Source organism: Dermacentor variabilis, chromosome 5, assembly GCF_050947875.1.
Source record: "Dermacentor variabilis isolate Ectoservices chromosome 5, ASM5094787v1, whole genome shotgun sequence".
NCBI lineage: Eukaryota > Metazoa > Arthropoda > Arachnida > Ixodida > Ixodidae > Dermacentor > Dermacentor variabilis.
In genome coordinates, this window is record NC_134572.1 from 8,229,096 (window position 1) to 8,254,285 (window position 25,190).

Here is a 25,190-nt window from a genome sequence, read left to right on the forward strand (position 1 = left end):
GACTCCTAGTTCTCGTCTCTCCGCTAAGCCCCGGTAACACAGTACATGCCCTCTTTTTAGCACTGTATATGCTTCTTTTGTCCTCCTAACCTCACTGAGCCCTATTATATCCCATTTACTACCCTCTAATTCCTCCAATAATACTGCTAGACTCGCCTCACTAGATAGCGTTCTAACGTTAAACGTTGCCAGGTTCAGATTCCAATGGCGGCCTGTCCGGAGCCAGGTATTCTTAGCACCCTCTGCAGCATTACAGATCTGACCGCCGCCGTGGTCAATTGCTTCGCGGCTGCTGGGGACTGAGGGCCGGGGTTTGATTGTTGTATTGTAAATATTTATAGTGGTACTGAAATTCAATTTTTCTTCGACCTTATTTAATACATCAGCTACCCGATATTCCATTTTCTTTCGTCCGTATTCAGTTCGTATTTTGGGAGTGCGTCGTTTTTGGAATGTTAGACAATAGCTAAAAATTATTTCATCTTTTGTGTAGAGTTTGTTTTTGTGTATAAATTGCAATAGCTTGAAATAATATAACTGGTCTGCCCGCAGTATACCATGTTTTATAAATAAGGGAGCCGTTCTTAAATCTTGCACTTTACCATAATAATTTCAAAAAGCAGTAAAACCGTAAAATCTTTTTTTGAAGTATAACAAGCTTGTTGTAATTTGTTTTTGTAGTGGTACCCTAGACAAGTAAACCATATGTAAGTCTGGAATAGAAAATAGAATAATAAAGAGTTCGCTTTAGCCCGAGTGGTATAAGGTGGGCTATCCTGTACAAACATCCAACTGTACGTGCTAAATGTGAAACGAGATAATTTATACGTGTAGTCCAACTTAGTTTGTCTTGAAACCATACCCCGGGAAATTTTTCTTCTTCAACATGTTTAATTAGGCTTCCTTCAAATTTTAGCATTACGTTTCTGTACAATGGTCTATGGACCATTTCGGAAATCGCAGCGCCGCGAGAAAACCTAGCGGGCGCGCGACGCATTATGGGAAAAGTGAGCGAGCGCCGACCAACCGCCCGTCTTGGCTGCCTCCTGCGTTCGCATAGCTGCGGTGTGTGTGTGTGCGCGTGCTTCGTTTGGTTTGAGATTTCGTGTACTTTTTGGCGGTGGGCGGTTGCAGGTGCGTTATATTAACTGTTACGTGCCTGTGGGTTACTTAGTGACCTCAGCCACTACTGCGCGCGATGTCGTCGAAGTGCCGAGGCGGCGGCGAGACTTGTTGTGTGCCTGGTTGCGACAACAACACGCTGAAAGACAAGAACGTTTCATTTCACGCGTTCCCTGCAAATGAAAAAGAAAAAAAGGAATGGTTGTGAAGAATCAACTGCCAAGGAAGTGCTGGTCGCTTCTCTTTGTGGCAGCCTTCTAAGCACCACCGGATATGCGGAGCTCACTTCAAAGCAAGTAAGTGGACGCCGTGGTTATCTGGACCGGCTGCCAACAATTTTCCCCCATAAAGTCATTAATCAACTATCTCCTTCCTTTAATACCGGTAAGTATATATATTCAGACGGTTATTGCATGTTATCATAACTTCCAAATCTTTTCCAGTCGCGAAACGCAAGAAGACGAGCTCCCAAACTGCCTCTGCCAGCCCGGTGCTCCTTCTGAACGAGTTGGATATCGGCTGCGTAGTTGACGTGCCCCACTGCGATCAACGTAAGAGACGCTTTGACTGTGCCATCTTTTTTCTGAGGCTTCGGCTTTGTGTGTACGCATTTTCACGAAAGTGTATTATACGCAGAAAGCGACGTTGTTTCCCAGGAGCCCACCCAGCTGACCTTCGGTGCACCGGCTTCGCCTCGCACAGAAACGGAAGGTTAGTGAGAATTCAAAATTCTCGCTTTCTCCATTCCACTATGAAAACTTATTTTGTGCATTTAACGGACCCCTATGGCGGCCACGGATGCCAGGGTTCACGGGTGCTGTGGCAACCGGTATATTAATAGCGAGCGACTTCCTTATCCAGTGAAAACTGACGAAACTTTCTCCCGCGAAGCCAGTTTTTCGCAAGCGTTTGCAGCTAGCCATGGGAAGTCTGCATGTTAGGAGTGGCAGAACCTCAAGTGTTCTGTGACATAAATGTCATTAGTGATTTGTACCGTCCATGTGTTATTACTTCAGCGAGTTTTCTGATAAACGTGGTACCTCTTCCACCAGTGCACGCATTGTGAAACTTACCCATTTCATTTCTTTCACCTCGATATTATTCCCTTTACCCCAGCTTGGAAAAATGACTCAAAAGTCAGGCTGTCCAAATGTAGTGCAAATTTGGCGGAACAATACACTGGTAGCACAAGCTGCAATGTCGTCGAACTGCATGCTCAGGAGGGGCACAGACAGCTCATGAGGTTTACGAGTATAACTGGGTAGTATTAATCTGGGCTTGCTGGTTGGTAAGCTGCTTGCACAGCTGGATCAGTGGAGTGAAAGAGAGTTGGGCTCTATGGCTTTGGCATCCTGGTTCTTTGTTGTCTGTATATCAATGTAAGCCGAGAGCAAAGGTTCAGAACACACATTGTGGGCTGAATTGACTATTTCAAACCCTGAAATCTTCATTAAAGCAGGGCCTAACCGTTCGCAAATCAATAAGCAGTTCATTTTTTTAGGTGCCGACCACTCGTACTCCATGGGGCCTCCAGATGCAGCATCTGCTGCCACACTAAGAAAAGTCAACCACCTTCTCGAAGTCTGTGGAAAACTCGAGCATGAAAATAGCTTGCTCCGCAAAGACAAATCTGTGCTCCAGAAAGAGGTTGAGGATCTGAAGGCTCAGTTGCACGATGTGAAAGTTGAGGCGCCCAAGGAGAAACTGAAACTAAAAGATCCTGTCTCCAAAGTTCACGATTTTGTTTCAGATGAGAAACGACTCGTGTTTTATACGGGGTTTAACTCCTTCAAAAAATTTGATGCGTTTGTGGAACATGGTGAAGGCATGTACGAGGCACTGAAAACGGGTGCTGGCAGGCCACCAGCACTGACAATGAAAGAACAGCTCATTGCAGTGCTCTGCAGGCTCAGGGTTGGGTTACCGGAACAGGATTTGGCATATAGCCTGAAAGTGTCTGTGTCGACCGTGAGTGCTATGTACACATTTTGGGTTAATTTTTTGTTTGAAATGCTAACCCAGATACCAATGTGGCCATCCCGTAATACAGTGGACCTGTTCATGCCAGACAATTTTAAAGAATTGTACCCATCTGCACGCATTGTACTGGACTGCACAGAAATTTTTATCGAAAACCCGTCTGACTACAATACACAAAGCGACACTTTCAGCTCGTATAAAGGACACAACACCGCAGAAGGGCTCATTGGCATCACTCCGAACGGCTTCGTTTCTTTCGTGTCTAATCTTGCTCCTGGAAGACTTTCTGATGGAGAAATCACAAGACACAGTGGCCTGTATGAGTTGCTCGAGGAAGGGGACAGTGTAATGGCGGATAGAGGATTCCTCATTGAAGATGACCTCCGTCAGCTTGGAGTCGAATTAAACGTGCCACCTATGTTGAATGGCCGCTCGCAGTTGTCACTGGCAGAGGAGTTAGCAACACGGCAGATAGCCAGTTTGCGAATCCATGTTGAGCGTGTCATCAGGGGAGTTAAAAACTTTAGAATACTCCGTGCTGTTTTTCCTAATGTTATGGCAGAGAAGCTGAACAAGATATGGAAAATTTGTTGCTATCTCAATAATTTCATGCATGAGCCCATTCTAAACCGATGAGCGATGGTGGTGTTCTTATTGTTTTGTACGTTGTGCATGATCTACTGTAATGCAGGGGTGCTCAAACGTTTTAGCCTTTTCAGTTGAAGAAAGACCAACCTTATTTGGCTAAAATAGAGTCGGCTCCTAACATGTTTCATTTCTGTTTTGGCCAGCTTCGGTCATGGAGCCTGTATTGAAAATATTTGCTTTATGGGGATTTAACGTCCCAAAGCGACTTACGCTATGAGGGACGCCGTAGTGAGGGGCCCCGGAGATTTCGACCACCTGGGGTTCTTTAACGTGCACTGACATCGCACAGTACACGGGCCTCTAGAATTTTGCCTCCATCGAAATTCGACCGCTGCGACCGAGACTTGAAAAGGTGTTGGCCGGCATATGTAAAAGGGGTACGCAAGCTGCACAGCACCTGAACAAATACTTGAATTCAGTTATGACTGGCTGTATAGTGATGTAGCAGTAAGCAGCTAGAGCATTAGTCCCAAAATAACTGGCTAAGGCGGATGAAGACATGCACGAACATAGGTGCTTGGCGATTCTAGGAAGTGTTCCAAGAAACCCAAGAGTTCCACAAAACGCAGTTTGAGAATCCCTGCTGCAGTGCAAGGCATTTAACTTGCGTTAAAGTACACTACTTCATGTACAGCAGACTAGAGCAGCATTTCTTGATCTGCTGAAGTAAGCCTGAAGTCACTGTACAGGCTATATAGCGCTGCAATGCCTTATTTCTGTGTCGGTGTTGTGCAAATGATTGGAGCATAGAATGTGGCAGTACTATATCTGAGTCATGACTAAAAACCAAATCACCAGTCTCATTGCTGAGCTACACAGACAAGATTGAAAGTTGGTGTTTGCAGCCATTGTCTTTCCTACCACAGATTTTCTTTCCTAACTTTTTGGAGTGAAATCTGTAAAGTGAATTTCACTTTGTCATTTTTACGTGTGCTAGTGACGTGCTCATTTTAAAAAAAATTGTGCTATGTATATGTATTGTATATTTGTGTACTGTATATGTAAAAAAATTTGTATATGTTTGCGAGTATTTCATGGCAATGAAATTTGATACCTTTATTACAAACTCTCATGTAATGTCCTGCATGGAATCCTTGAGGAAGAACTTATATAAATAACTGCTATCGCACTCAGTATCAGTATGCAATACTGGAGATGCGGCAGGTTCGAGCTTGGTCGTCAAAGCAGTGCGAGCCCAGTGTTGCTCGAAACTTGTGCATTAGCCCCTCAGAGCAGAGATGAAGTAGGCTGAATGTGCACCTTGGGCACTCTCTATAACGGCACATTGATTTACTGTAAAGCACAAACCTTCGTTGGTTCACTCCACGTATGTTACAAGTCGTACCGAGTGCAGGAGTACCTACACTACGGAGAACACACTTGTCACTTCGCAAAGATTGTGCTTGCAACTTTCAATGCAGTTTCCTTACAGAGACCAATGTGAAGTCACTATCATCATCAAGTATAGGAAATGTTGAAGTATGTAGCTGCCCAGATTCCGGGGTCTAAGAGTGCATTATGTATGTGTTCAATGACAAGGCAGCAAGACGTGTGGTGCTTGACATTTACTTTTTACACACCGATTAGTTGCACACACATTTAAATAGGTGGTGGCAACACATACGCGTGGCCATAACGGTATTACACAGAAAAACACTTTCATTGCTTCATGGAGACTAATGCAATACAATATATTTAAAAACCAAATATATGCAAGTATGGACACATGCCAAAGCATGTTATGAGTCCGAGCACCTTTGTCCTGCAGACCAACGTGACTTAAATAAGTCGTTGAAATTCACACACAAGCACAGTGCTCTTGGTGGTTCTTGAAACATTCCAGAAGCCGTGGCAGCATTTGGGAAATCCAAAGCGAGCTGTCAAAAGTGATCCTCTGAAGAGTGCAGTTTGTGCCATTATCAACCACAAAGTCACACCAGGAGAGTCCGGTCAAAGCCATTTGCCCCTGGACCTGGTAAAAGTACTTGTGGGTCGGTTTAAGAACTCCATTCTTCAGGTAGGATGCCGTATTCACAGCATTTTATAATTCATCATTCCGTTCCTTGGCAGCTGAGAGGGTCTTAACTTCAAGGAGACCAAAATCTCCTCCCTCCTCTACAACGCGGTCTGGCGTTGCACCAAGAACAGGGAGGGACACCAGGGTTGACGCACAACCCACAACAGTAAATCCTAACTGGGACCTCTCTCTTCTCTATGTAACGCTGCACGGCTGCAGCTTCATTCCTTAAACCATCAGCCATGTATTTGGTTTGCATCTGGCTAGACCCTAACAGCCCCTTGAAAAACTTCTCGTCAGCTGGCTTCTTCCGTGACACCACATCTCCGAAGTGTGAAGCAGTCAGGCGCTTGGATCTCTCGAAGCTCCATGTTGTAGAGCCGCTCTGCATCCTAGTCGCTTGCTCAAGGGCCCATGAGTCTTCTAAAGTAAGCTCACAGGAGCCGAACTTGTACCCAGCGGGCACATGCTCAACCCACAGGGCTTGCACCGGTAACCTAATTGGCATCTGGCTAAGAGCATCCTCGTGAAGTGCTCTTTTGACTGGTACGGGCAGAAAGTGGTTGTCCTCCAGCGTCTTGCGTAGCATGGCGTTTGGAATATTTTTCTGTGTCTGATACATTCTCTTAATATGGTCTTCTGTCACTGTCAGAGAAACTGTGGTTTCTTGAGTTAGGTGCCTGCCAGCTTTCATTGGCATATGTTTCACAAAACGTAGTTGTGAGAACTCGCGTGAGTGCATGTTGGCCTTCTTAGCCCCAGTACCACATGCTCTGGGTTTGTCTGTACACGACTGTGTGTCTCGCACGTAGGCTGCCCCAGAGCGCTTCAGGTCTAGTACAAACCATAGTAAGGCAACTACATGTTTACAAACACCTGCAGCTCCAGCCCGGCAGTTGCAGGTTCCTTCAACCACAGTTCCATTTGACGAGAGCACAACAGCAGTGTTATATAATTTTGCCAAAGAGAACGATGCCTCCACGGTTGCTTTAAGAAAAGTGGAACTGTCAGCCTTGCAAATAAGAACATTGTGAACCTTATCTGCTTTAAACATCCTGTATCCGCTTACAGTATGCTTCTGAGCACCATGTGCATTCTGATGTGCCAAAATTTCTTGCTCTGAGAAACCATCCGGCATGTCTTTTAACTGATTTGTCCATGGTCCTTTCGGTAACCTTGCTTGAAGAGGATGTGCATTTTGAATGGCTCGTAGTGGTACCTGCAACATGGGCGTAAGCAAGCGTCAAAATGTTTTCTTCGGCACTCCACACATAAACAGAGCATGGAAGCATACACAGCTGATCATGGGATCATCAATGCGATCTTGAAATAAAAGAGTATTCATTCATTGTGTCTTGGTCACTTGTGGCAAGCATGCTTGAAAAGCAACGCTGAACCTGTTTCGTTCACTACGCGCGGTCGTGGAGAATGTTGCACAAGGACGGGCTCCGTAAGCCACTAGCTAACTTAAAACTCTGAGGCCGCCCTAGTACAAGGTACTGGCGCGTTCAATACTTTTCAGGTTAGCCAAAACATCCGCCGCAGTTTTTTTTAGACCGCGTTCGCGTTACTTGTAGCCACCGAGGCACGTTCATATTTTGGGTGCGTCTATCTGCACTCCACGGTAGTAAGTAATGTACACCGCGACCGAGATAGTACGAGCTGTCAAACAAACAGCAACTGCTATCTGTACCGCAATGCTATGCTCAGATATATACACAGAATGTAACAGTGCTAATACAAGAGCTTGTTGGTTCTGCTTCGTACTTGCTGCGTGCTATTCAAACAACACTATAGGCAAGAAAATACACTGGCACAAGCTAAGCGCCAACTCAGCTACTTATTTCTTGCAAGATGTACATTATTGAACGTATGCGCTGTCCGTTCCTTTCGACGATATACTTGCTTGTCTGTAGAATAAATAGCACGCTGTAACCAAAAGACTGAATGGGCAGTGCTCAATAACGAGGTATTTGGCTGAAATACCAGCGCATACATTCTCACAAGAGGGTGTCGCACTGTTGCAACAAACATGAATGTACTGTACGCTACGTACTACGCCTGCCGCCAAACTTCGAAGGTTTGCGACGGGCGACTAGTAAATAAATGCACTGTTAGCGCGTGCTCACCAGCAAAACACGCCTGCTAGCCTTAGGATCGCGCTCGTGCCTTCAGTAGCATACCTATAAAACGCTGACAAAGGTGTTGCTATGCAACGTAAGTTCCGAGCGCGAGACACTGGCACATGTGCGCGCTTCACGTGCGAAAATACTCGCTTCGCGCTCGTAGCGTCGGCTGCATAACCACAAGAAAGTTGTACGGCAATGTGAAGATCACTTGCGCGGCGCAAACATGCAACAAAAGTATTACTAGCACTCAAGAAACAAAGTTTTTTTTTTTTACCTGCTGTTGCGGGACGTCCATCAAGTACCGCTCCTCCGCCGGATCCTGCCCGCCAAGATCGCTCACAATTCCCAGCCTGCTTTGCGGCGGTCGCGTAGGGGGAGCGCGCAACTTTCCGAAATGGTCCATTGGTAGCACGAAATATCATGTATGTAATTATGGAGGCAATTAATGTCAGCTTGTTTCGTTTTAGCCATCTGGATAGATGAAAAAGATATGCGTTGACATCGCGTTCAACTTTTGCAATGTTATGGAAGGAGGAATATATATTTGTGTCATCTGATTGATTGATTGATTGAAAACTAATATTCCACCGAACTAGGGGGCCCGCCTCTCACCTCACACGCAGGTAGAGGGGGGTGGAGGGGAGGACGAAGCAGTCCCCGCGCGTTGAGGACGGTGAGTCTTCACGGCCTCAACGGCCAGGCGGATTGCTCGACGCTGGTCGTCTTCAGCCTCAGTCTGGAGCAAGGCCTCCCAGGCTTCTCTACTGTCAATGTTTTCCTTGGCCTCTGGGGAGCCAGCACATTCCCATATTACATGATCTAGAGTACCTTTCTCCTTAGAAATTTTGCAGAGGGCGTCGTTATAGTCCCTCGTCTGAGTTAAGTAGATCCAATAAGGTGATGTATAATTGTTGCCCTGGAGGCGCCGACAAATGCGAGCGTCCTCCAGAGAGAGAGAGAGACCGATGCGGAGGCCGAAAGATTCTTCTTTCGGCTTTGTAATGATCTACAATTTCCCTGTACGTGATTATGCTATCTTTGATCCCTAGAACTGGCTGCTCTAGAGTTTCCCGGTGGTAGAGTGCTCGGGCGAGCTCGTGAGCGGCTTCGTTACCTGGGACTTCTTCATGGGCCGGAACCCAAATAAAGGTTATGTCCCTCCTAGGAGGGTTTTTGAGTAGAACTTGGAGGGCCTCCTCCGAGATTCATCCTTTGTTAAAATTTTGGATAGCTAATTTCTTATCGCGTAATATTACTCCCGCTTTTGCACCCGCACAAGCGAGAGCTACTGCAACCTCCTCGGCTGTGCAGGTGGCCCTTGTGCACGTGGAACACGCTATCTTAACGCACCCTTCGCTATCGACCAGTCTGCATACATGATGACGTCAGAGGTACCAGGGATAGAAACAATATTATTTATAAAGATGATAAATAATAGTGGCTCAAGTATTGAGCCCTGAGGGACGCCTTGTTTTATTTTCATTTCTGTTGAAAACGCTCCGTTATTCTTTACAAGTTGAAAACGATCAGATATATAGTAGCTTCTGAGAAGATAAAAAGAAATGCCGCGGGCTCCATACCTGGATAATTTGTTTAGTAATAAATTGAATTGTATAGAGTCAAATGCTTTCCTGAGGTCTAGAAACAGGCCAAGCGTACATTCCCTATTCTCCATATTTTCGATGATTTTGTTTTTGATATTTAGTAGATCCTGCTCAGTTGATTTGTGTTTTCGAAAACCACATTTTCTCCACATAACCACATAAACATCGGCTATTAGCCGATGTTTATATATATATATATATATATATATATATATATATATATATATATATATATATATATATATATATATATATATATATATATCATAAGAGGCCAACGAACACTGACACCAAGGACAAGATAGAAGGAACTGACTTGTGCTACAAATGAAATAAATAAACGATAAATTAATAGAAATTAAAGTGGATGAAAAAACAACTTGCCACAGGTGGGGAATGATCCTGCAAACTTCGCATTTCGCGTGCGATGCTCTACCAATTGAGCTACCACGGCGCCGTTTCCCCATCCACTTTCTTGGGTGTTTATGTTTCCTAGTAGAACCCTGGGAGTGTTAGCCAGTACCACCACTCATAAGCCTTGGCGGCGGATGTGGAACATCCTTTCTGCCGAAGGTGTCGGGCCCACTCCTAGTAAATCACCAAAGTTCGGCAGTTTGGACAAGGCGGGATCCTGTGCTCTTCACCGAATCAGGCTTGTGTACAAGGTCTGCTAAAATATACTGATTCTGCCGCGCATCTGGTGAGCTGTTTCATCCCATCTCACTTGGCTTGCTGCAAATGCCTACTTCGTGGTGTAGATGTAAACTTAAATGCAGCAGAAATCTTAGACGTCTTTTCTCAGGCAGGTGTAGTATCTGTGTACCGCTGCACAGGGGCACTCGATAACGAGAAGGTCCCTACTGAAAAAAAATTATCGCAACGTTTGCAGGGACGGCTCGCCCATCAGAGAAGTATGCTTGGACAATGATTTACAGATTTGAACCCCTAGCCCCACGAGCACTACAGTGCTTCAAGTGTTGACGTTTCCGGCTCAGCACTAATGGTTGCCGGTAAAGCACTCGATGCCGTAAATACAGGGATGAACATAGTGATAATAGTTGCACATCTCAGGATGAATTATGCTGTTTGTGCAATGGAAATCGTCCCGCTGAGGTTCTAACTGCCCTGCAAGATCAAAAGAGCTTGAAATGGTCCAAATAATTGAAAGGAGACGTTGCTCTCGCCGTGAAGCTCTTGCAGAATTTCACAGCAGAACGTAGGGCCATGCTGGAGTTACAGCCCACCAGTCGCTCAGCATGGAGTGATATTTTCTCCCAGACTATCACAGACGTCATAGAGAAAACTGTCGAAAAAGCAATAGAAAAGCTTCTAGAAAATCTGACAGATTATTTGGCTCAAGTACTGTATACGCAATTCTCTGGGATATCTAAGGTTATAACAAAATGTAGCGTCCAAAATCAGACCTCCTCTCTTGCTAAGTCTCCTAAATCACAAGTGTCGAAATCGCTCCCTTCGGCGAGTACAGATTTAGCGCAAGTTTCAACTGAACAACACTTTGATCAAGAAGTTCACTCGGAATCAGAGTCGCTAGGCAATCAGGATGTAGACATGGGCCTCGGACTCGCAAACGAGCAAGATCTCGTAATAACAAATTGCCTAGTTCTCCTACTAACACACAAACTAAAAATTGTGTGAAAGATTCTCTCAGTAGACCAGACATTTTGAAAGTAACTATTTTGGAGCCAGCAGTTGCTGCTGCTCTGCTTTCGTCAACATAGGGTGCCTTAGGGTACTTCATTGGAATTGGTGGTCAATACTTTCTGCTACCCGCCGTGGTTGCTCAGTGGCTATGGTGTTGGGCTGCTGAGCACAAAGTCGCGGGATCGAATCCCGGCCACGGCGGCCGCATTTAGATAAGGGCGAAATGCGAAAACGCCCGTGTGCTTAGATTTAGGTGCACGTTAAAGAACTCCAGGTGGTCAAAATTTCCGGAGTCCTCCACTACGGCGTGCCTCATAAGCAGAAAGTGGTTTTGGCACGTAAAACCCCATCATTTTTTAATACTTTATGCTACTACAGGTTTATTATATCTCATATCCCAACGTACTCCCGATACTGTTACAAGAGACTTGGTTGACAGCTGGTCAAGACTTTCATTAAAAAACTATCATTGTTTTCGATTGGAAAACCCTTCCCGAGGTGGAGGACTGGCTTCGTTCATCTCGTCTAAACTTTGCCATAAAGCAAAAGTTTCATATCGAAATATATTTCCTAAATGTGAAATTTTAGTATTAAAAATAACAATTTCAGGCTGTGCACCACCTGTATAGTTAATACCTATTTCCCTGCTGGGATAGAAGATGTCTGTACACTTGAGGTCCCCGTGGACTACTGCGAAAGGAACACGTTCTTCGCGGGTGGCTTTAATTCACATCATGTGGCGTGGGGTTTCCGCACTGATGCACCTGGGAAACATTTATGGAATTGGGCATCTTCGAACAATTTTGCTTGTTTAAATTCTAAAGTTGCAACTTTCGTTCGATGGCTGTCGTGCTCTGTCTTAGACCTATCATTTGCTGGCTCAATTTATCAATCTCATCTTGGGCTATCGTTGATGACGCCACAAGTAGTGATCATCGTCCCATATTGATGGATATTGTCTGCGCTTTAGTTTCTTTAGATAATGAAGTACATAGTTTTGTGGACTATCCAAAATGTAAGAAAAACGTTACAGTTAACGTTGCCTTCTTTGATATGTATAGAGAGAGACACACTAAAGCTACGAGTCTTTGCTTGGTTTTCAATGGAACCTTAAAGAAATCTGAGTTTGTAGTATCGACAGCAAAAGGTAGTTCTGGTTGTTTATGGTGGAACCATGACTGTGCACGAGATCATAGACGCCGAAAGGTTGCGTGGAAGAAACTTCTTAAGCAACGTTGCACAAATTGGAGTAACTGTACGTATACTGCGGCTATGTTTAAATGAACAGTTTCATTAGCAAAGAATAATTACGATGAAAAATGTTATAATTTTCTGGCGAAGAGTGGCAATAAAAAGTATCTTTTTTAGTTTCTTCGTTTTCGCAAGGCTTTACCAACGCCCGTAAATATTGATTCAGTAATCCTATCGCCTAAAGAACTATAAGAATCATTGGAAAAAATTTCCAGAGGATTAAAGAAACGTTTTGCAGCTCAGTTACGATTGAACTTTGTCAGGTTTGCATCCGGGCGACTTTTATAAATGTAACGATTGAAGAGCTTGCGCACGTTGTGAGACTGCTACATGCCTCAGCTCCAAATCCAGATGGTATCACAACGAGCATGCTAAAAATATTATTTGACGTGTCTCCACAGGACCTAGTTAATATCGTCAACTACTCCCTTAAGAACAGTTGGATTCTTTCAGATTGGAGGCTTGCTAAGATTATTTCCCTGCTTAAGAAACAAGAAGCGGGATTGCATATGGACAACGTAAGGCTCATTGCACTAACATCTAATGCTATGAAACTAATAGAAATAGTGTTATACGTCCGTATAATAAGGTTTTTAACTAATAACACATTACTGAGCTCGTGTAAGATTGGATTTAGACCCGGATGCTCGATTTGGCGCGCGCACGTCGATTTGGAGGGACGCATTAAGCTTGATCGACACAGGCGGCAGTATGCAACGTTGGTGACTCTTTATGTAACTAAGGCATACGACAGTGTAGATCATGTTATTCTCCTGCATATCCTAAAGAGCACGAATGCTCCATATATTACAAATTGTATTTATGAATTCCTAAGAGGTCGAAAATTCTATTGCTCCCAAGGCGGCGTTTCGACGTCAAAATATGATCGGTCCAGAGGAGTTCCACAAGGTTCCGTTCTTTCTCCTGTTTTGTTTAATTTTCTAATGAGTTCAATTCAACTGTGTGATGATGTACAAGTGTATGTTTACGTAGCTGACGTTGCATCCTTTGCGTCAGCGAGCGATAGTCACTCACTCATAGTCAACCATTTCTTGAAAATTGGATTGAGGATCTTCACATGTCATATAATGTTAGCAAGGGGGCGTTGCTTGTGTTTCCCTTAAATATACGTGTTAATGTCTCCCTCCAATACCGTCAAGAAATAATCCCTCAGCGTGACTTAAATTAAGTATCTAGTGTTATATACAATCCAAAGTTGGCTGGCGCAACCACATCGAACATGTAACGTCTAAGGCCGCGCGCGCTGTTGGCATGATTCGTAAGCTCGGTCAGCGCTTCTCTGGGCTGTGCAGGGACACTCTCGTTATGATTTATCGTATCTATGTTCGAACCATATTGGAGTTTTGGTGCGCTTTATTCGCTGCTAGGCCAGCATACCAGATTAACCCCCTCGTTCTTCTGGAGCGAGAGGCTCTCTGGATTTGCTTTAATTTGCCACAATTTGTTGCTGATAATCTATTATATCAAGAAGCCCGATTACCCACACTTGTTTGCAGATTCCGCATTTTTACAGTAAAAAACCTACTTAAACATTTACGCATCTTCATTGAGACGATCGCAGTATGCATTTGTTAAGGAAAGATCTGCGTTTTTGAAGATACATGGTCTCGTATATACAATCTGCAGGTTCTTTTTGTGCATGCACGACTAGAACCATTAAAAATTCAGATACCCGTGATCATTCACCTAAAAAAGACGCGTACATACTATTAGAATTGAATTTGACGACACATTTCCTTCCAACGCTAAACGCCTGCCAACTAGTTATCCAAGCGGATTATTACACGATCATTTAGCGCAATTGAAAATTGATAATAAGGGACTTAGATTATGTATGCAAACGGCTTCGTGCGGTATCTTGTGTGCTATACAGTTTGAGATATTATATGCCCCTCTCTGTTCGAAAACTTGTTGTACATGCGTTGTGTTATAGTGTATTAAGGTACGGCATAACAGTTTATGGTCATTGTGCAATTGGTTGGCAAACTAGGGTCAACTCTGTTCTCCGTTCTATTCTAAAGAACATCAGCTATGACTTAAATCTTAATGACAAAAGTGACGTTTTCAAAACCTTATTTATGCCAGACTTTAATCAACTACTGCTGGAAACTGTTGTGCCAAAGCACTTCTGGGAAAGTAATTTCAGGGTAAAGTACGTTCCCTCACGTTGTTTGCGGCCTAAGAATCTTTACCTCGTACCCAGGCGTTGTACAAGCTATGGCAAGAGAATCCGAGACTACTATGTTCCTGTATATTTTAACAAATTCTCTCAAACCGTCTTGCGCGCTCAAACCAAATACAAGCTAAAAAAAGGCACTCAGGCAAATTGATAACTAGTCGCCTCAGGGAATTATTAGTTTTTTTCTTCTTTATTTTTTTTCTTCATAGACTACTTTTAATGTGAAAAGTACATGTCAATTGAATAAGTGTTTGTTCCGCTGCCTGCCAAGCACTGCCGCTCAAGCCCTGTGTGGCTTTGGCAGTCCTGTTATGTACGCTGCTTTTTTGTGACTTTGTGGAATAAATTATTATTATTATTATTATTATTATTATTATTATTATTATTATTATTATTATTATTATTATTATTATTATTATTAATATTATTATTATTATTATTATGTAGTAGAAGTAGCGACGGATGCATCAACGTGTGAAGAGAAAGCGGGTGTAGACATTTTTTTCTGAGGTGCTATCCCGGTCGTATTCAATGCGACTACCTGGCTTTCCACCTTTATTTCAAGCAGAATTATTAGCAGTTATTTAGCTCTTTGAAAACTTCCTGTAAATTATTCGACAGCTGCAATAGTGTCCGATTCGTTGTCAGTGTGCACAGCACTAACCTCATCCTCTAACCGTACTGTTTTGAGTGAACTAGAATCATTAATCACTTAGACCTTGCGTCTGTTGCGCTTGATATGGATACCAGGTTGTGTGGCTTGCTTTTAAATGAAATGGCCGACACACTTGCACGCACATCTCTAGATGGACCAATCCTGTATTTTCTGCCGATTTCTGCTTAAATCACCTCCGGCTAGATTTAGAAAACTATCGCTTTTAAAATACTCTGCAAGACAGACATTCCAAATAAAAGACTTAAACCATTTGCTGTATCTTGGAACAATCAATGGTGACCCACATATAAACTGGAAATCTCTTTCCCAAAATTATGATGCCGTATTCCACCACTAAATCTTTATCTACACAGGTCTGGCCTGGCGCTTTCCCCTCTATGTCGCTTCTGCAAGAAACCTGAAAATATTGATCATTTTTATTAACATGCCGCTGATTCGCAATATAGAGAAAGAAATACCTCAGAATTTCATTCCAACAATTAGGCATTGCCATAAACACTGGAAGCACTCTCTGCTTTGGGGCGTCAACGTTGAGTATTAGCCGCAGGAACGTATATGCAGGGCCGTACGCGAGTTCCTTGGTGACGCATGGAGGATACCTAGTCAATTTACTGATTTATTATATTATAAAATTCGAATTTACGTTAACCTACTGATTGATTATTTATTAATTGACAAAATTCTAACTATATAGATTGATTAAAATTTATTACCTCCTAGCTTAGCTTGCTCTCCTTTCAAAAACCCGTTTTCCTATAACCGCTTCTTGGCCAATCCCCCGTATTGGGTACGCGCCATAGTATAGAAAGCAAGCAGCGTCCGCTGTTGGAAATGACAAATAAGTGCTTCAGCGCGATAGAAGTTACAGCTTGAGTTATATTGTGAACAAACATTAAGAAGAACTCGGAAGCAATATTTTTGTAACTTGTTTGGACAGTAACTAGCGTATGTAATGCAGTCATGTACAAAAGGTTGGGGACCAGAGAACGCATTTTCTTAAGGTTTGAGTAGCTGGCCGGATGATTTTGTTTTGTTCTCGCAACAATGCGTGAATACCTAGACCATCAGCGTGAACGATACCGTAGACTTATGAGCTGGTACTCTCGCACCTCTGCAAAGGCGTGAATGACGGACAGGCCAATTTCTGATCCTGAGGTACTGGGGCTGGCTCGTACGTCCATCAGGAGGCAAAATGGCAGCTCTTTTATTGAAAGTGTTATAATAGAAGATGGCACAGAGAGCGGTGCGAGGCGAGATACCGAAATAATTTTTGGAACTGGTTCTCAGACGCATTCTCATCGGGAAAGATTTACAAGGCCCAACTGTTGGCTGAAGAAATTTCATATTTTTGCGATAACCTACCTCAAGTGGAAGATACACAAGGCAAGAATTTATTGTCTCCAACAAATCTGCAAGAAGTTCTTGATGTTATACGATCTATGAACAGCGGATCAACATCCGGTCCAGATGGCTTACCAGTCGAATTTTACCGCTGGGAGGAAGTAAGCATTGTCTTAGTATCACTCCTTAACGGCATTCTTGCACGGGAAGGTATTCCTAAATCGTTTAATCGGGGCCGCGTAATGCTCTTGCCAAAGCCAGACTCCAACCTTGCAAAACCCTCATCCTGGAGGCCTATAACGCTGCTCAAGACAGACTATAAGATATTGACAACCCTTCTTGTAAATCGCACGAAGATATCATTGCCGAAAATAGTCAGTGTACATCAAACATGTTCCGTGCCTGGTCGGAGTATATTTTCATCTCTGAACTTAACATGCGATATCATAGAATACACAACAGCGCGTGAGGCTTCAGGAGTATCAGTAAGCTTGCACCAAGCCAAAGCGTTTGACCGCTTAGAACACCAGTACTTATTTGAGGATTTATTTATTTATTTATTTATTTATTTCAAGTACCTGCAGTGCCCGAAGGCATTATTTCAGGGGGGAATACATAGTGTACATAAGCTCGACAAAATACAGAAGTGGTCAACCAAAAAGTAACACAACAATAGTAATGTTCACGCCGCTATAAGTTCAGCAGAAATGCTCTGAACGATGCCTCAGTGCGACAGTCAGCCATTTCCTGCGGTAGCTGATTCCGCTGTGATATTGTGTGTGGAAAAAATGAATGCTTGAAGACGTTTGTTCTACAAATAAGTTCTCTTATTTTTAAAGAGTGGTCACTTCTGTGAGATAAGAAATGAGGAGGTAAAAGGTAAGTTTCTCTATCTATTTTAACCATACCGAAATAAATTTTAAAATAGCTTTTCTAATCTCATGTTTTGTCTGCGTGTGCTTAATAATTCCCACCCCAAGTTATCCTTAAGTGCTGTAATACTAGAAGTAAAGTCACAGTTATTACAGACAAAACGGGCTGCGCGGTTTTGTTCATGCTCGAGCATATTATACAGAGTTTTGGTTTGCGGGTCCCAGGCCATACAGGCATACTCTAATATGGGTCTTACGTTCGAAAAATAAAGTAGTTCTTTAATTTGGGGAGGAGCTAACCGGAAGTTGCTTTTAACAAAATTTTGCATTTTACAGGCTTTCGCTGTAACATGTTCAACGTGCTTAGTCCAAGTGAAATTCGATGAGAAATAAACACCAAGATACTTATACTGAGTTAGTCGCGATAGCTGGACATTGTATAATGTATAATGAAATAGATATGGATTTTGTTTACGTGTAAATGGCACGTGCTGACACTTACTGGGGTTCAAAGACATTTGCCACCTAACACACCAGCGTTTTATACAGTCAAAATTGCGCTGCAAGCACTCGGGGTCAGTGGCAGACATAATGCAGTGATAAATCACACAATCATCCGCATACAGACGCACTTTGCATGACACAACCTCGGCAATGTTATTGATATAGACCAAAAATAACAATGGCCCCAAAGCAGATCCCTGGGGAACTCCCGATGTAACAGCAATATAATCAGATTGTGGGCCATTAATTACAGCACGTTGCATGCGTTCTTGTAGATAACACTTAATCCAATCAAGCAATGAAGGAGAGATACCGAGAGATGATAGCTTATACAACAGTAAAACATGGGGAACAGAATCAAATGCCTTTCTAAAATCCAGAAGTATACAGTCAGTCTATACACCGAGATCGAATGAATGAAAAAGATCGTGGCTGAATTCTAGGAGCTGTGTCGAACAAGATCGACCAGACCTAAAACCATGCTGATATTAGCTAAAAAAATTATTGTTTTCTAGATGTTTTATTATGGCACAGTATACAATGTGCTCCAGTGTTTTACTACACACACTCGTTAGAGAAATTGGCCTGTAGTTGGAGCCAATATCTTTTGGGCCACTTTTATGGTAGGTACGACGTTCGCAACTTTCCACTCCTTAGGTGTTATGCTATAACTTCCCTGAAGAGTTTTTAGATATCCTGCGGAGGTTGTATTCGGGAACAAGAGCTGAACTGCTACTTAACAGCATTTTGACACATAGGTTTGATGTGACAAGGGGAGTGTGGCAGGGCTGTTCTTTGTCACTCATATTGTTTGTGCTTGCGATTGGCCCGTTGTTAAGGCGTTTTAGCGAGAGCCCGCTCGTAAGGGGTCTTCCTATGCCGGGAACAGAGTGAATAAAAGTATCAGCGTATGCGGATGACATCACTTTGTTCTTACGGGATGGGGACAGTCTTGTAGAGGTATTTCGTATTTATAATAAATATGTTTCAGTGTCAGGGGGCAAAATAAATATGAAGAAGTGTGAAGCATTAAATTTAGGTTGCGCTGCGGTAACATTACCAGGAGACATTAAACAGACCGAGCATATGCAAATACTAGGCATCAAATTTTGTGCAAGTGGTGTTTCACCTCGCATGTGGTGATACATTGTCAGCTCCATTAAGGAACAGTCGGAAGCAGTGACGGCGTCGCCACTACCGCTGGCAGAAAGGGCTTTCTTTATTAAGAACGTATTGTGCGGTAATATGTGGTTTGCTGGAAGGGTAGCTCTCCCGCTTTCACCAACAGTACGCGTAGAAACCCACTTATTTCCTCATGGCTTTGGCTAAACAAGTCGCATTACGTAGCGCAGCAGTTTTTGCGTCTGCCAAAATCCAGCGGAGGATGGACCTTGCCGTGCATAGTTTTTTTTTATTGCGATGAAGGCTTGCCCTTAAGGTATAATTCCTGGAGCGTATATCTGTATTATATGTGTGCTGTGAGGCCTGTGTTGTGTATGAATTGAAGCAGTGTTTTGTGGAATCTGTTGTCATGTATCCAGCGGTCATAGCTGGTTGTCACACTGTAGCGGAGGCCGGCTTGCAGTAGGAGACGCGAGCGTTCCGATTGTAAACCCGTACATGTCCGTATTAGGTGGTATGCATCTGATTTCACCACAGGAACAGAGCAGTATGGACACGTAGCACCCAGTGGTAAATGCGACCAGTTCCACCTTGAGACAACAGCCGGTGTAAGGGCCACCCCGGCCCGAAGCCTCCTAAGCACAACTTCCTCCGCCCTAGTAAGGTGAAGGGGGAGGGAGCAGACACACGGTGGGATAAGAGCGCATAGTTACATTTGGTAGGTTGCTGTGCACTAAGAGTACATGTGACCGACTTGATTATGATAAGTACCCAGGTAGGCCACTGCTGCTGTATTGGCTGGGCCATGTAAGAGTTGTCGGACGATCCCACCGCTGGCATACAGTTGTAGGAGTTGTCGGACGATCTCGCCGCTGCCAGAGCGCATAGTTACATTTGGTAGGTTGCTGTGCATTAAGAGTACATGTGATCGACTTGATTATGATAAGTACCCGGGTAGGCCACTGCTCCTGTATTGGCTGGGCCATGTAAGAGTTGTCGGACGATCCCACCGCTGGCATACAGTTGTAGGAGTTGTCGGACGATCTCGCCGCTGCCACCATTTGTAAGGGTTGAAGGTCGTAGAGAGGAACTAGGTGAACAGGGTTTATTTACAGCATTTACATTTTAAATAGGAGATACATCGACAGTCTAGCGTGACTCCCAAATTGAGCCCACAAGACGAGCATACAGCAAACGAGCACACAGCTCACGAGTACGATCACGAGTACATTGACGAGCACAGACGAGCACGAGCACACCGTAGCAGCGACAAACAGGTGCTTATAAACACTCCGTTCGACGTCATCGTTCGACGGCATCGTAGACGACCCGCCCTTTTGGAGGAGGAGGGCTCACACACACACGTACGCACTTTCACTGCCCCCCTCCGAGGGCAGACGACCTTCGCAGCACTCGGAGCTGACCTTCCCAATGCGGCCGTCGTGGTGTCCATTGTCTTGCGTCCCTGTAGCCAGGTGGCCACGCCCGGGCCCAGCCGGCGCCTCTAAATTCCAGAGCTGACTTCTTCCTGTAGTCGCCACGGGTGTCAGCAGATTGTGACGAATCCTTGGGCCCCCGTACCGCAAAGCACCCTTTTGTCAGGGAAGCTCTTCTTGCGATTCTCCGAACGAGGCGCCTGGTGGATTGCCGCTGCCGTAGTCCGCAGTTCTCTGAAGTAAGTTCATGGTTGGTTAGCGCTGTCCTCGCTGGTTCTCCGAAGGGCGCCACCACCCCGATCGATCGGAGCACGTGCAGCGGGCTGAAATAGCTTTGCAGAGCAGTACCCCTGCAGGCCGCTCCTAACAGCCATTACCGTCGAACGCTTACGCCGCAGAATACAGGCAACTTGCTTCCGACAGCGATAACGCCAGCACCGCAGTATGCGGTGGTTGCGCGCTTGCAAAACCAGCTTGTACAACTAAGAATTACAAAGTGGTGTGCGACGCCAGTTTCCAGGCTTTGTGAGATGTTGTGTGAGACAGCTGTACCTCCATGGACAGCTACTACACAAACATGGACAGCCGTGCTTTCATGTGATTTGCCCTCTCAAGTGAAGGATTTGCACTGGAATTATCAGTGGGGCATTCTACCTACAAGAGACAGGCTGGAACGCTGGCAAATGATAAATGCTTGCATTTCACACAAACAGAGACCAACGCGCATGTAGTAAAGGAGTGCGTTGTAGCACGTACCTTCTGGAAGCTAGTTGCAAAGATGTTTGCAATATCCATCGTGCGTCCACTACAGTGCCGAGATTGGTTTGCGAGTCTTGTCTACTACAGCGATAGGTACGTTTTGTGGGGCTTCCGCAACATTGCAGAACGATCACGGCAGTCAAATAGAGCAATGTACCCAAGAATGCGCAAACTACGGGTGATAGTATGGGGTAATCTTGAAGAACAGTTGTCTTCGCCGAGTTTCTTCGCCGCTGGTCTACGCGGTACCTAACCGTCTCCCGGGGCAAAGTCTTTCTACAGCCAAAATAACGCTCAAATTCTGTTTGCCTGAGTTGAGACTGTATTTGTATGTGCCCCGGGTGTCTTTCATGCATTAGTGGCTGACAATAATGCTTTTGCGTGTAATTATATTTTGTTGTTGTTGTTGTGTGTAGCAAAGCAAGTGTAAAAGACACCATTTAGTATTTCATTTGCTGATCTGTTTTGTTTATATCAAGTATGATGTATTACATGTGCTATGCCTTATATTGTACTTTACGTTCATACCACAGTTGTAAGCGTGCCTACGGATGAATCAATTTCCTTGTCAACTTTCCCGGATGTTCTCGTTTGAGTGCCCGGATAACGGCTCTGGCTTTTAGTTCAAGGTTACTTGAAGGTCGTCGATAACGGAAGATAAAAGCACTTCATGCTTAAAAAGGTGCGGCCTGCCGCGTCAGGCGAGCTGCAATGGAAGCGAACGAGGCAGCCGTTTTGCATTCTCGACCGCTTGGCTGGGCCGAACGGCGCTAGTTGTTGAGGATGGGACGCGTCGGGTTTCACGGGCGAAGGCGTTCCAAGCGCGTTTTTGAGGCATTTTATATGCCGATCTCAGACAGCAGTCCCTGACTGGTGGCGTCGCAGCAGATGACGGCGTTTTCGATGCACGTGGCAGGCCGTCGTGGTACGGGATACTCCGAGGTGGCCGGCTGTTGGGGCATCGTGGATCTGGTGGAGAAGAGTAGAACGGATGGTCGTAGGTACCACGAGCAGAAGCCCGGTACCGTCACTGTTGGTATTGCGGCGGTAGAGAATATTGTCACGGAGCACGAACAGCTTAAGGGACGGGTCGGAGTGATTAGAGCACATGCAATCAACGATGGACCGCAAGTTTACATCGCTGAGCTGTTGATTGCGTATATCACACGAGTCGAAGATGGCGAGGGCGCAGGTGTCAGAATCATGGGCCGTGGAGTCGGTAGGGCCCACGGAATGACGTGACAGACAATCGACATCATGGTGCAGGGCGCCCGACTTGTAAAGGCCATCAAATCTGTATTCTTGAAGCTTCAGCGCCCAGCGATCAAGTTGTCCAGTTGAGGGACGAGAGCCAGCACAGCGCATGGTGGTCTATGATGACCGAAAAGGTACGGTGAAATATAGGCACGGTTCAAATTTTGCGACTGCCTAAACTATAGCAAGGCATTCGCGTTCAGTGATTGAGAACTTGCGTTCTGAAGGCAAGAGGAGGAGACTGGCGTAGGCGACGACACGGTCTTAGCATTGTTGCTTCTGGGCGAGGAAAGCGCCGGGGCCGTGCCCGTTGGCGTTGCGAACTTCTGTAGGCACTGTGGGGTCAAAATGCGCCAAGATGGGAGGCGTAGTAAGCAAGCTGGTGAGCGCGTGGAATGCATCGGCTTGTTCAGACCCCCATGGAAATGTGATTTCCTTCTGCAGGAGCTTTGTTATCGGACGGGCAATGTCGGCGATGTTCTTGACAAAACGCCGGAAATAACACAAGCCAGCAAAGCTCCGGACATATTTGGCCGAACGCGGCACACGGAAATGTTTCACGGCGCAAGTTTTCTCAGGATCAAGTTGGGCGCCACGAGAACTCACATGTTCGCCTAGGACAGTAATTTCAGAACGACCGAAGCTGCACTTCGAAGAGTTCAGATGAAGGCCAGCTCGGTCGGAAAACGCCAAGCACTTTCGATAGGCGAGTCAGGCGGCTCTCAAATGCTGGTGAAAAAACTATTGCATCATCTAGAAGTCAGAGGTATTCGACCAGGCACGTACAAGATTTTTTCGTTGGCAAACCAAGGTAACTTTTCTATGCAGTAGAGGGGGGAGGGGGTTAACTTTACTAGTACAGTTGTGACTAATGCCCACCGTTAGCCATAGAGACGCGTAAACCTACAAAAGAGAAATGAAATAAGGTCTATACACCTCTCATTTTCTTGACAAACAAGGAATCACATCAAATGGACTCGCGCAGGAAAGATGCGCAGGAAGAACACTGGCAAGAACAAGTAAACAAGCGAAGGTGTCAAATAAATATTTCTAGTAGCGTTATTTGAATTAGCTTTGGAAGAATTATATAGAAATATATATTTACGGAACAATCACAGTTCTTTTGGATCTCTCTTTTACTGCTCTACTAAGTGCCAAAACCGACTCGTATTGTTATTTGGGAAGTTGCGTAACGGTGAGTGGCCACCAGTCCCGTACAACCGCGCAGAGCGCTGAACTCTGCGGTTCTAACGTACTGCATTCACCGCGGAAGGTTAGAAAAACACCTACATAAGCACAGCAGAGAAGTGGCTATGTCAGGCGGCCTGACCGATAACTGTAAAAGCGCCATTCAAAACACACGGACTCATTCTCCACTTCCGGCGGCGTTTTCTCTACTTCCTATTTAAATAAAAAGATGTTCATCCATAAATATTTTCAGGAACAACGGTTACATTTGTTAATTTTCGCTTTGCCTTCCTGTGTGGCTGTTGCCTCGGCTCTCTCCCTTAGTATGTCGCTTAATTTCTCAACTCCTTGCTACTCTTATTTCCAGTTGCCAATTTTGCCCGAAAAGTGCCGTACAATTAGGGAAAAACCAGACGAGGTAACAGGTGACAGTCATATTGCTTATGATTTTAAGGGTTATTGCAGGGCTTTATGATGGACACTGTCTCGCATTATTTTATTTTCCACCTTATCTAACCCATATCGCGAACATATGGTTCCGAGGATCTGCCAGCGTCGCGGCGTGCCGTCAGTCGAGGAAATAATGAAGCAAAAGGAAAAGTTAAATGCAATTGGCGTTTTCCCCGGCAGTAACTCATTCCACGAGCATACAGACCAGATGACCACGAACCGAATCCCTTTCCTGGTCCCTGGTTCAGTCTAAGCAAAGAAGGTTCAACTAACGAAGTAACACCGATGCACGTGACCGTTGCAATAAATGAGGACAACTGCCGCTTAATTTTTTTTGGGTCCCCTACCCCCTGGGTACATGCCTGCATTCGACCATTTGTAGCCACGAAGAAGAGAGTCGATCATTCTTTCAAACGTGGCGGGGGCGTTACGTAAGCCGAATGCGTTGCTTTAATTTGAAAAAGACCGTCGAGTGTAACAGACGCGGTCTTGCGGTCCAGGTCGTCGACAGAGATCTGGCAGCATCTTGAGGTCGATGGTTGAGAGTAGGTAGAGCCGCGAAGACAGTCGAGGGCATCAACCCGCGGCAGTGGGTAGACGTCCTTACGGGCGGCTTTGTTCAAGTGATGGTATATAGTCGACGCAGAAGCGCCAGCATGCCATCCTTCGTGTTTACTAGGACGATAAGTGATGGACCAGGGACTACAGGAAGGTTCAATGGCGTTTTTGGTGAGTATCTTGTCGACCTCGCGCTGAATCACTTGCCGCACAGCATGGGACACACGATAATGACGTTGTCAGTTGGGGCTGGCGTCTCCGGTATGAATCCGATGAGTTACATCGGATGTCTGGCCCAAAGGGCGGTTATCGAAGTAAAGGATGTCGCGATAGCACATCAACAGGTACCGGAGACCGGAGAACAACAACCACGAATGTGATTTTTCGATCGTCATTTTCGTCGTGCTGCTGAGCGCC

General features: G+C 44.9%; 1 protein-coding gene across 1 annotated transcript in view; it reads left to right on the forward strand.

Annotated features, from left to right (window-relative positions):
* Positions 1–335: 335 nt before the first annotated feature.
* The window catches only part of LOC142582229 (uncharacterized), a 109,096-nt gene continuing 84,241 nt past the window's right edge, over positions 336–25,190 (forward strand). The window contains exons 1-3 of the mRNA XM_075691682.1: positions 336–1,506; positions 1,566–1,673; positions 1,759–1,833. Coding sequence (XP_075547797.1) covers positions 1,302–1,506; positions 1,566–1,673; positions 1,759–1,833 — 388 coding nt within the window. The 5' untranslated portion in view covers positions 336–1,301. The remainder of the gene's footprint in view (positions 1,507–1,565; positions 1,674–1,758; positions 1,834–25,190) is intronic.